Source organism: Scophthalmus maximus, chromosome 3 (assembly GCF_022379125.1).
Source record: "Scophthalmus maximus strain ysfricsl-2021 chromosome 3, ASM2237912v1, whole genome shotgun sequence".
Classification (NCBI taxonomy): Eukaryota; Metazoa; Chordata; class Actinopteri; order Pleuronectiformes; family Scophthalmidae; genus Scophthalmus; species Scophthalmus maximus.
Window position 1 is genome coordinate 7465271 of NC_061517.1, and position 13087 is coordinate 7478357.

At 40.9% G+C, this 13087-nt stretch overlaps 1 protein-coding gene across 4 annotated transcripts; it reads left to right on the forward strand.

The window, feature by feature from the left end:
• Positions 1 to 1184: 1184 nt before the first annotated feature.
• ptpn18 (protein tyrosine phosphatase non-receptor type 18) lies at positions 1185 to 12107 on the forward strand. Of its 4 annotated transcripts, none has more exons than XM_035644365.2 (16): positions 1185 to 1342; positions 3190 to 3298; positions 3879 to 3955; positions 4483 to 4578; positions 4712 to 4750; positions 5010 to 5078; positions 5221 to 5283; positions 5970 to 6112; positions 6485 to 6551; positions 6822 to 6899; positions 7313 to 7405; positions 8226 to 8278; positions 9710 to 9826; positions 10244 to 10449; positions 10552 to 10641; positions 11745 to 12107. In XM_035644365.2, exons 1-16 carry the CDS (start codon positions 1271 to 1273, stop codon positions 11816 to 11818), a joined length of 1446 nt encoding a protein of 481 aa, XP_035500258.1. In that variant the 5' UTR covers positions 1185 to 1270; the 3' UTR covers positions 11819 to 12107. The 4 variants fall into 4 exon arrangements, with proteins under 4 accessions (XP_035500258.1, XP_035500260.1, XP_035500259.1 ...); XM_035644367.2 differs by having other exon boundaries at positions 6825 to 6899; XM_035644366.2 differs by having other exon boundaries at positions 5224 to 5283.
• Positions 12108 to 13087: the final 980 nt, after the last annotated feature.

Genomic DNA, 13087 nt, shown 5'->3' on the forward strand with positions numbered 1-13087 from the left:
GAACCGGGACGCAGCACAACCCGAGCACAACATGACGTAGCAATCAAGGAGACTTACAGGAAGTCGGGTCCCCCTAATGTAACTAAATTTAAAGTTGAACTTCATTCAAAGTTGACGAAAAAACATCGGTTCTTTGTTGCAGGTGATTATACATATATGAACACACAATTATGGACAATGTATTTAATTTCTGTGAATAAGTTCTTCTAAATATTACACATTGTAGCTTTAATACTAGAATAATTCATTCTAGCATTCTAGCTTAATGTGAAAATCAGAAACCAAAACACAAGTTTGTAGGTAGCTGTACCTCAAACTTGTGATCAAGAAGGCTTCAGTACTTGATTAAATATATTTAGTTACATTTAACCACAAAGTCATTGGCCAGTTTCCACCAATTGGTATCTCATCATTTAGACGAGATGTTTTTTTTTCTTCTTCTGGTTGAAAAGTACAGAGCCCAGAGAAACAGAGTAAAAGTATTTTAATGTGGCAAAATAATCAATTCTCACAGGTAATGAATAAGGTAGTTGAAGTTCTCTATTTGGTGATTATGGGGACTAGAGCCAGAGTGATATGTATATTTGGAGGCCGATGGCAATATTAGGAAGAAATAAAAAGATATATTGGCCCATAAAAAAATTGGCAATGATTCTTAAGATGTCATTATCAAACCCGTATGACCAAGAAATGCAATTGGGATTTTACATTGTATAGTTTAACCATAAACTCTATTATTGAATAACTATAAATTAGAAGAAAACACAAATACAAAGAAATATATACAACTTAAATTACCAAAATAAATATAAACATAGTTGTACATCTTTTCTGCATTGTTTATTCGACTTGTCCTAACACTGATTAAAAGTGCCCGGTTTGGATCACTCACTCGTTTCATACACTGAGTAGGGGAACCTCTCTGACGCGCACTAGCACGCCAACATTTAATTATGTAATCAAAATGTCATCCTGAACTTTTTGTTACCTCATTTTAAAGTTTTCTTCACAATCCTTCCAGCATCTGCTTCACACAGAGACAGGGAGAAAAGAGAGCACAAGGTTCGACAGCTGAATTATTAACCAACGGGTCAAATATAGAGACAGACGCAACTGAAACACAGGTAAAGAGAGAACTAAGAGAGGGAGAGAGAACACAGAGAGGGAGGGAGGAGGAGGGGGGCTGGGGTCATTTCAGTTTGAGTCGTGGCCACAGATCTGACAGTCAGTCACGCTGAGGCCTCAGGTGCTGGATGTTATCTGATGCGACATGGAACTGCTGCCCTCCCTGCTGTCCACGCTGAGCGCCCTGGACCCGGACACACTGGATCAGGAGTACAGCGTGAGTGTCCACTTTCACACAGTACGACTGTCTACATGGAAAACCTCCTCTGTGAGGACTTTTCACAGGACTTTTGACACCTGACACTTAATAAAATAGGTGCATATTTCCTTTAAAATGTTTGCATTTGGAATTAAGTTAATCTATTCAGACCGGCCGGCCGTTTGTTTGTTACCTCCTGTTTCCTTCTTGGTGGACAGAATGTCACATCCATACACGTGTTGGTACCTGCTCCTGAACACTTAACTCATGTTGTAGATCCTATGTACCTCGTTCTCACTGACAGAACAACTCACCCATTCAACTAAATTCAAATCAGTTTCCCTTCCATGACACACGGAGTCACAGACTGTTTATCGTGAGCTCATCAGTTATCTTCCCTGCTCCCATAGATGGACGGACAGTGAACCATTGTTTACGCTGAGTCACATGAGTGTGAACTTGTGTACAGACATTCACTTAGAACACAGACTTTATGAAATAGAGGAATGGTTACATACAGGTCATGTGTCCGATATTTTAAACATTTGTCAAGTCGCCAACAACTGTTTTGTTTATGTAAATATATAGAGTGATCGCTGAGTGAGATGCTGTCCCACATTTCATAACTAGGATTTCCTGTTTCATATAATCTGACACGTTTCAAATGATGTAACAAGAATAACACAACAGGTACTTTGTGTAAAAGAAGTATGAGGGTTTTTTTTTTTTTTAAATCTACGTTAATTATCATGGTGGTTAAGAATCTATTTCTTTAAATATATTTGGTTTGGGTCAAATTACACACACACACACGTTCCGTTTTCAGTGTGTTGGTATGTTTTAAGGGTAGTCCACGGTGTGGCGGTTTGTCCCTGAGTGTTCTTAGTCAATAATCCTGCTTCCTCATTCTCAGGTCGGTTCATTGTAAAACCACCAGAGCAGCTTCGTTGTTCCTGAAATGACTCATCCAGTGAAAGTGTTGAGGGTGAAAAACAGATCTGAGCTGCTGGTCGGCCTCAGACTCAGTCCTGCTGGACCTGAATATAACACGACAGCAACTAATGTGGATTGATTCGCCACTAAAAATATTCCCTAGACGAATGCAACATTTCGTGGTGCTTCTCTCCTGCTGGCTGCATTGTCAGCTGCGTTAACAGTGCGTAATACAGGTCGTATCCTCTCCAGCTGTGCATGTTCCCATGGCCCGAACATAATACTGGAGCTGAGAGAGAGTTGGAGCTGCCAATAGGAACCAGTCGAACTCCCAGATGACATAATATTTGAAGGCTTATAGTAATAATAGCTTGGATTTATGACCTATACTGCAGTCAGCCACCAGTGGGCGATCCAGATGATTTGGCTTCACTTTGGGAGCTGTCATGTTGTCCATCTTTATTTACAGTCTATAGGAAATATTAAACAGTGTGGATTATTTTTTTTAAATTGTAAAACCTGGTTCTGACTGTCCAGTTCAGTATTGGCTACATCAGCCAGTTTGTATCTTTCTCTTACAACAACATTTAAACCTTTATCACTGGCGGAACAGAAAATACTTTAACTTCTTCCTCTAATAAAATTTCCTGTTGACTGTTTTCTTCATGTTTTCAGTTCTGTTTGACTTAATGACATTGACAGAAAATCCACATCACTCAGTTTCCCTCCTCTGTCTTTGTGTGTTTGCCTTTTTTTCTAATTATTCCTCTTTTCCACCAACAAGTCTGAAAACTTTTTTGTTGAAAAATGTATCTGTAATTGTGACTGAGATCACTTACCTGTGTGTGTGTGTGTGTGTGTCTGTGTGTGTGTGTGTGTGTGTGTGTGTGTGTGTGTGTGTGTGTGTGTGTGTGTGTGTGTGTGTGTGACAGGCGCTGCGTTCACAGACCTCATTAATGAAGAGAGATCTGGGTTTGACCACTGAGGCTGGAGCTCTGAAGGAGAACATCAAGAAGAACAGATACAAAGACATCCTGCCATGTAGGACCACGCCTCCTTCTCTGTTTCCTAATTTCCTTCCCTTCTTCCTTCTATCCCCTTGTACCCTTCCGTCCAGCCTCGCCTCCTCTCCAGCTTCATCATTTGTGTGAAACAGATCACAGGAACACAGAAAAAACATTCAAATTGAATCCTCCCGAAGATTTATCAACTCTCATTCAGAACCTGGACCAAGTCTGGTACAGAAAGCCTGGAACCAGGAAGTAGAGCGGGAACAAAGAAGACTAAACACAGAAGTCCAGAGTCCGAACAGCGGGTTAAACTAGACCAAAGACACTCGCTAGCCTAGCAACATGAAGGCTACAAACCACCTTTCATGCATCACTCTCTGTTAGTGACTCCTTCAAAAACCACATATTGTCTGATATTGTAAACACAACAACATCTCTTTCTTGTCCTCGAATACGAGACAATCTCCACTTTTTCAAACCTCAATTCCATAAAAAACATATTGTCTCATATTCTGGTCCATATACGAACACTGTTTTGTTCTCCACCACTTTTAATAATAATAATAATAATAATATGATGTGTGTGTGTGTGTGTGTGTGTGTGTGTGTAGATGACCAATCTCGGGTGGTGTTGACTCTGCTGACCACAGACTCAGACTCGGATTACATCAATGCAAGTTTTATCAAGGTAACGACTGCTTCTTTCTTTTCTTGGTTTTGTCGGTTATAGTGACAAAAAACACTCAAATAAACAAGAAGTACAATTTTTTCTTCTTCTTGTGAGTCGAGCCAGACGTTTTTTTTTCTACATGTGAATGTTCAGTTTTTCAATATAAACCCAGCCCCATCCCCAGATATTTTATCGTACACCTCACAGTGACAAAAGTTACACCATGCACTCAACGTTAATTACAATCATCAACATGCGTCAGTCGAGTGGAGGGAAATAGAAATAAAATATAGAAATAGAACCAGAAGAAGAGGGCGGTCATGACATACTTTACGTACAAAGAAAAAATAGACGTATGGTTATTTCTGGGGTCCATCTTTATGCTGCTGTGTGCTGCACCCACAGACATGTCTCAGCTCAGGTTATTACCACAAGGCTTTGTGCTTGTGCATCATGTCCTCTGGAGAAGGTGTCTCATACTTTGAGAACTCAAGACTCTGAGCTGCTGCTGTCATGTGGTTGTAATGTTGTTTTTGATCCTGCAGGGGGCGTCAGCAGACAACAGGTACATCGCCTCACAGGCTCCTCTCAGCTCCACAGTGACGGACTTCTGGAGGATGATCTGGCAGCATGGCGTCAAGGTCTCTCTCACACACACACACACACACACACACACACACACACACACACACACACACAGAAAGCAGACTGAAATCCAATGATCCGCTCAGGAGGATATGACTAATATCTGACCTCTGTGTGCTTGTCTTTCAGGTGATAGTGATGGCCTGCAGAGAGGTAGAGATGGGAAAGGTGAAACAACACAACGCTATACAATTCAACAGACAAAACAACACTAAATAAACTAAGACGATATACACATCGACACAGAACCATACAGAACAAAACAAAAACAACACTTAACAGTACAAAAGAAACGTTTGTTTGTACTAATGTAACATTTATTTATATGTATCTTCTCTTCTTATTGGAGATAGAATTAGTTAGTTTTTTCCCAGTGTTAACTGTGTCTTTATCCACATGAACTCTGGTGCTGCATTGTCGTCTGCAGAGGAAGTGTGAGTGTTACTGGGCTCCGGTTCATCGGTCGACTGAATTCGGACCATTTACCATCAACAATGTATGAAATTTGAACAACATGACTAATATTTCTTATCTTTCTCTACTTTTCATAACCAAATTATAATTAAAATAACGTACTTTTTGTTATTTCGCTAAACTAAAAATATTTTTTTCTTATTGTTGTGGCTGTATGTCTCCAGCAGGGGGAGACATATCCTACTCAAGACGTAGTGGTTCGAGCTCTGACTGTCACATACCAGAAGGTACGAGCTACACACGTTGCATTAGATCAGTTAAATTAAGTTAAATCAAGTTAAGTTAGTTGATGTTGTTTTTATGTTTTTGCAGCTTTAAAAAAAGGCGGTTATGTAAATTTATTGAACTGATAGATGAATATTATATCAGACATTTTGTAATATTTTCACTGGTTAACACAGGCCTCACAGGTCTTAAATAGACTCTCAAAGCACAATTTTTTTTTAAATTAGGCTTCAGTAGACAAATAATTCTGACTTAATTTGAGGAGAATTGATAACTGAAAGGGCTTTTTTGATAATATTTTGAATAATTTCCACAACAAAATGAAATATAGAATAAATCATTGGATGAAGCAAAGTTTGGTATCCGCATCTGTGTGAGCTGAAATAATGAGGAGATTAATCCATTAGTTGATGGAAACTGTTGCACAGTGGGTCAGAAAATACATTTTCAGAAATCCCCTCACTCTGGGAAACTATTTTTCTCTATTATTATATCGCGTTCACTTTATTTTTATGATCATATGGACCAAAGTATCAGAAAAATGATCAGCAGAGAAAATTATCGTGAAAATAACCGTTTGCCCTTCTACTTGTCTCCCAACATGCTGGGGTGTTTCTTCGGTTACTGTGGGAAAACCCAGTGCTAAAAGAATAATCCTCCATTCATCTTCATCCTCCTCCTTCTCCAGGACAGTCGTTCAGTGATTCAGTATCAGTTCCTGTCGTGGCCGGATCACGACGTTCCCTGCGAGGCTGCAGAAGTCCTGGACCTGCTGGAGAGAGTCAGAGACAGTCAGAGAACACACAGCTCACCTCTGCTGATACACTGCAGGTACACACACACACACACACATGCACACATACACACACACGCACCTCTAAACTCTTACTAACTCAACTGTAACTCCACATCACTGCAGCTTGTTTTTGCCAGCAGAACAGATCACAGGTCAGATGGTCATTAACATGCAACAGGCCGTATCACACATATGGCAGCTTATCACACACACGCGCACACACGCACACACACACACACACACACACACACACACACACACACAAACAGGCAGAAAGCAGGAGGCTGTGAATATGCAACAGGTAACACCTGCTAACGATGGCACAGTTAACATGCACGCTGCATCTGTTCCTGTTTGTGTGTGTGTGTGTGTGTGTGTGTGTGTGTGTGTGTGTGTGTGTGATACAGTGCTGGCTGTGGGAGGACAGGAGTCATCTGTGCTCTCGACTACATCTATGACCTGCTGGTTACCAAGGTAACACATGATAACACATAATTTGCATGGACACCTCACACACCAGAAAACTGTGTCTGGACATTTTCTGGAGCCTTTCACATATGACAAATGCAGCAGGAGATTGTCAGACAAGTTTACATCAACACGACAATTTCCGGAACATTCTGTGGCATCTGGGTAGAGCGTGTAGGAGGCAGGACATGATGATCAAGTGGGATAAATGTAGGAAAGCCTTATTGGGATGTGTCTTCCCACCGACCTGCTTCTGTTGTGTCGATCCATCTGCAGCAGATCACAACTGACTTCAGCATCATGAAGATCATCCTGGAGCTCAGGAGGCAGAGACCCTCGACAGTGCAGACTAAAGTAAGTGGTTTTACATCAGCTGAGCGAGGAATGGAAAGTTCACCCTGAAGGGGTCGCCAGTGTATCACAGGGCTGACATAAAGACACAACCAACCATACACACCCTGATCAGCTGTCAAGGGGGCTCCATCTTCTCATTATGGTCATGAATAGCTTACCAGGCACAGGATGAGGTGAAGTGAATTTCAAGCTCAGTTAAAATACGCAAAAAAAACACATGTTCAGCTGAATTGAACTCTACAATGTAACTTTATTTCAAAAATACTTCTCAGAGGTTACATCACAACCTCACACCTGAAGTCTGAAGGATCAAGAATAAAGACCACATCCCCACTATCACTGTGAAGAGGTTTTACATTTCCAGATTCTTTCGATAGTAAAAATTCCCCCTCTCTCTGTTTTCTTCTTTGCAGGAACAGTATCAGTTCATCTTCTGGTCGGTCGTCTGTATGATCGAACGAGTCCTGCAGTCGAGCAGTAGACAGGTCTACGGCAACCTGCCGGAGGTAAAGTACACGAGACACGAGGAGACACAAGGTCACGTTCAAAGACAAAGTGAAGTGAAGAAACAAACTTATAGGTGGAGGAAGTCGATGGAGAGCAGCTGCAAAAAGAGGAAGTGGCTAGTGTAACCAACTTCCTGTATGGTAATCTGCAGGGTGAGAACGTTTGACAGCAGATTGTTGAGAGCGGACAGAGAGAGACGTTACAGCTGCGGAACATTCAACATTTATAGAAACTAAAGTAGAATTCATGGACGACACTCGCTGACAGGTATGTCCACCTTAAAACACTCGTTCAGGGGGGATCACTGCACACAGGCTGAAAGGCAGGTTCTCCTTTCGAGATTCAGTTGATCCTGCGATGAAAGTTGATTTTCTTCTTTATGATTCAGTTCGGTGTATAAACGGTGTACGATCAGTGAAACGCAGATCTCGCGCTCAGTGACAGGATCGTATCATGTGTTACTCAGACACAGAAATGCTGACAACACATCTGAACTCAGTTCTCCTTTACTACTCAAAAAATACTGTTTTTTAATTTAATAAGTATTTTTTATATATATTAATATCCGCTGTCACCTCTTTTTTAATATGTAAAACAAATGTTTTATGTTGTTAAAGCCACAAACTGATTAGATTTTTTTTTCATTTAATTGTTTGTAAACTGTAATTAATGGTTTTGATACAACTATGACATTTAATTCATTCAGGATTTACTAATGCTTTATAGAATAGAAATGATTAATTAATAAATATATTATAATAATTGTTCAAAACCTTCAGATAAACTGAATTAAACATCTCTGTTTTCTTTGTTCACCAGCTGAAGAAACAAGACAAGAAAACGACAGTGATTTCTGCTTCCTGCAACAAGAGGTACATCCATCTATCCATCCATCAATCTGTCACCCCGTATTCATCTGGTGGTAAAATGTGTTTTGTGTAATCAGGTTGCAATCAGACAGAATTTGACCACATGAGGGTTCAGGAGTAAATGCACATTTGCAGATCTGGAGTTGTGCAAGGAGGCACTGTGACCACAGTGAACACAGGTGTAAATGTTGTTGTGTTGTGGATCCACATAACCTACATGTGTGGAAATTATAATGTTGTGTGGCTGTTCTCACATTATTCAAGACATCTATAAACGGAGTGATGATGAGACCAATCGAAAAGAAGAAAGCACAATAACACAGCTTCACTGATGGCTGCAATCACCTTATATTCTTATTCCGCTGTCTTTTTTTGTAGTTATTTTTTTTCTTTACCAAAACGAGAAGAGGATGTAACGTGAGCTGGACAGAGATTAGATCTTAGTGTGGACACTCGAGACAGACAGATAGGATGTCACCGCAGTGGTAAACCATCACACCCTCACCCTCCATCCCGCCATTTCAATATGGTGCCATGTTATCATGGAAAACGAGCAGATTGAGGGCAGAGGAGAGAAGGGGGAGGAGGAGAAGAAAAGAGGGTTTAGAGAAGAGGGGCAAAATATATATAAAAAAAATAGCAGGAAAAATGAAAAGAAGAGTGAAGGACAGAAGACAGTAAAACAAGAGAGGAAACGTGTGAAGATGGGGTTGTAGGACGTGAGAAGATGAGGTGAAGTAACGGATTCATAAAAATATGTAGGAAGACAAAGAAGAAGATAAAAGAGGAGAGGAGAATATGTACAGGGTGAGAAGAAGAGGAGTAAAAAAAATGAATAATGTAGACAATAAAGGAAGGGTGAGATCGAAGGAGGAAGAGGCGGTGAGAAATGAAAGAGGAAAGTGAGAGTTGAGTAAATTGATAAAAATTAAAAACTAATCAGATATCAGTCAGTAATCACACTTGTACTTTGGCTGCACTTCAATACATGACATACTGTACAGAATCCACAGAATCAGAATCAGGTCCTAGGGTCCTTTAGGAGGTTTGAGTGGTTACTAACAATCATGATCATTTGGGATGTTTTAGCAGTACATATGAAGGTTGTAGAGGGTCTTCTTATGTTTAGAATGTTCATGTGGTCACTGAAGAGGTTCTGCTAATGATTTTAGGATGTTTTAGTTAATCGAGAAGGTCGTAAAGGTTCTTGTCGGTCCTTGTTGTAGGGGTCATTGAGGAGGTCAGGTACAGTTTCTGGGGTCTTTTGAAGGTTCTAATGCTCATTGAGGAAGTTCTATGAGGTTTGGGAAGTTTGAATGGTGGATGGTGTTATTAGGTTGTAGTGGCCACTGAGGAGGTTCTGAGGGTCCTCTCTTTTAGGGGTATTTTGTAGGTTCTTATGGTCTATCTATCTATCTATCAATCTATCTACAGATCCCCTAGGCTGATTAACATGAATGATACGTATGCTGTGGTCAACAAGGCAAAAACTCCCCACCCACCTCCAACAAACCCCGCCTGCTCCGAAGTATCCCCGCCCACATCCAGCGGGTAAAGAAACACCTGAAGTTACCCTTTAAATGGCATCCACACTGCAAAAAATGATCCAACGTTTTTTGACTCAAGAACTTATTTCTTACAACAAGGAAATCTCCCAATTACCATGAAAAAACTACCAACAACAAATCACAACGAACACCATCACTGTTGCAATGCAAACACAAATTACGGTGTTGATTCACTGGTGTCAGTGAAATAGATATAATAAAGATCCTGCTGACGGTGTGTGAACACAAACATTTACATTTGACATTTTTACAAAGTTGAAATCATCAAACAAAAGTGAAAAGTTATCTCAAAACGTTTTTATATTACTGAGTTTATAATATATATTTTCATGAAATATTTAGATTTATTAATTTTCCTTTTTTTTATCGTGATACGTTAACCCTGTTTTCCTGCTCCCAGGACGCTTCCCACCTCCCACCACTACGATTACTATCCTGCCAGCGTGTCCGCGGCTCCCGTTTACAGCTGCGTCCGACCCCGAGCTAAACCACACAGCCTGCCGCCCTCTGCCACGCCCATTTATGACACTGCAACGCCAGCCAATCACAGGCCAGCTGAGGGATCACTATCACTGCACAGCAACGGAGCGTACCAACTGGTGCCAGGTAACAAGGAGAGGAAAGGAAGGGCGTGAGAAAGGAGGGGAGGGTTGATGGATGTTGGACTGTTATGATGATCAGTAAGTAAACGCCTCCTCTCTCTTCCAGCCAAACAACTTTCACCAGAAAATGAGGTCTATGAAGAATTCTCCCCCTCAGTCACAAACATGTCCAACATCTGTTCACCTGGTGGCATCGGTTAGTACCTGTACAGTCGGTCCTCATCTTTAAAGGAACAGTCCCTGGTTTTAGGAAGCCCTTATGTTTACTGTTCCTGCTGCTAGTTAGTCTTACTGTCGGTTTGAAAGTAGGTTTGAAATTAAATAGCACTTTTTGTGTCTGCTTCATCTCACGTATCTTCTCCGTAAATCCTACAATCTCCTTTGAAAATAAAATTAGAAACCAAAAGTGTGAACTTTATATTTTATTGTTTTTGGTTTCTTGATGGCGCTTCCTGGTTGGGCAGTAATTTAATTTATGCAGTTAAAGGCCTTAATTGGATTCAGCCAATCAAATGACTATTTATTCAAATTAAACTGAACTGAACCTTGTTCAGGAGAAGAGTCCAAATGGACCCTGCCCTCTTGTGGTTGCACCTCCTCTGAATTTTCTAAAAAAGCTCAAGATTTCATGAGCTGTGACGTTTTCAGAAAGGAAGTCTCAGCACAACACTGTATTTCCTGTTCTATGTTACAGGCCTGCTAGCCTTGCTAACTTGTTAGCCTCTGTGGCTTCTAGACACCGACAGAAACATTAATATTAGTGTCTATGTTGCTGTTGCCTAGCAACAGTGTTCCCACGACCTAATCACTTTAATGTCGAGCACACTGTGCTTCACGACTTCCCACATCGTAACCCACAAACTCATGAGGTCCATGGAGGCATCATAAGCTCGGTGATTGGATGTTCTTGCCAGAATGCACACTGGGAGTCGCTATTAACTTAATCAAAATCTTTTTTTCTTTCTAATAAAAGAACGGTTTCTTTGCTGAAAATAATTGTTAATGATTGGACTGATGATTTTCAATTTGCTGAGAGAGAGAGAGAGCTTTTCCACAAGTGCCAGAGAAAAGAGTAAAATGGCCTGCTATCAACTAAACCCATCTGACTGGAGAATCGATGGGTGTCTAGTCCAGTACTTTGATAGAGCAAGGCTAGCTGTTTCACCCTGCTTCCAGTCAATTATGAGAGACGGAGAACACCAGTATTCCCCTAAATGTTGGACTGTTCCTTTAGCTCTGTGTTTGTGCGTCACTGTGGTGATGAATTATGTATTTGAATGTGTTTGTGTTCTTTGTCAGGGTTTAACTGTCGTATTCAGAAGCCCAGAGGACCCAGAGATCCTCCTGCTGAGTGGAGCCGACTGGAGAGATGAACCGGTTCAACTGGACTAGGTCAAACTAGACAGAGTCATTGTGTGAACGTTAACACAGAGAGACGAAGTTCAGTTGAACTGAAGTAAGACTTGTTGTGCGTGGTTTGATGCGTCTTGTTGTTTTGTGTCGTGTGACCACGTGGTTCTGTCCTGATCCCTGCCTCCAAATATTTTCGACACCTCAGGTCTTCATGTCGTCTCTGTAGTTTATCGAGTTTGATTTTCAGTGTTTGGTACTTTTAAGGTTCAACCTGTAACTTTTCCCCATTAAAATGTCTACAAACAACCAGACCTGTGTTATATACCTTGTTAAGTTGTGTTGTAACATTATACTTTAAAACCTGGAAAAGTGTGTCGTTTTAATCAAGGCAACGTTGTTTCAATTGGTCGCCTGTCAGTAGCTTCATGTGACAGTTTTGTGTTTGTCAGCTAGAAGACAGATCCTGTTTTAAGTCACATTTTTCCTAAACACGTCTTAGATCCTGGTGGTTTTTGACTTTATGTTATCAAATAATGAAATAAAATTACTTTCAGGATTTCTTCTTTGATCTTACACTTCAGTCCAAAATGTGACTTGGAGCAATTTGGCTAAATGTTGACCTAGTGTCAGTGTCAGTGCTGACCTCTAGGGGGCAGCAGAACATCATGAAACACCAGCAGGAGGCCGAGTAAAACAACCTGAAGTTATGACTTTATTTCATAGGACACACACACACACACACACACACACACAAATACACATCTGAGGAGGCACGGGACCACACCTGGATCCTACTGACCCCGACTCTCACATCTGTCTGAAGTCAGCTGCATGCTAACATCACTTTTCATGAGAAAACAAATGGTTTAACCTTAAAATGATGGGGACTTGCTTTTTGTCCTCATAAGGAAGACAACACCCCATAAGGTGGCACAATATGAGTAATATTTAGATCACACACTCCCGCGTGCACACACACACACACACACACACACACTGTCCAGTCAAGCCAAAGGTTTAATTGAAAGCATCTTCTTCCTCCCTGAGCGAGAAAGAAAAAGAGAAAGCGAGACAGAGACTGTGACATCATCAGATTTGAATCAGGTTACGAAAGATAGTGGTGATTCAGCACACACACACACACACACACACACACACACACACAGCTGAGTGAGAGAGTAGCACTTTGTGTTTTTAAAAAAAAATCAGAATGAGTGACACGTGTGTGTGTCTGGTGTGTGTGTGTGTGTGTGTGTGTGTGTACTTAACCCACAGCACACACCACTTAT

Coding starts and splice junctions, on each gene's coding strand:
- ptpn18 (XM_035644365.2), top strand. CDS start 1,271: ATGGAACTGCTGCCCTCCCTGCTGTCCACGCTGAGCGCCCTGGACCCG. Junction 6,900..7,312: donor CCTCGACAGTGCAGACTAAA/GTAAGTGGTTTT, acceptor TCTTCTTTGCAG/GAACAGTATCAGTTCATCTT. Junction 8,279..9,709: donor TCTGCTTCCTGCAACAAGAG/GTACATCCATCT, acceptor ATCTATCTACAG/ATCCCCTAGGCTGATTAACA.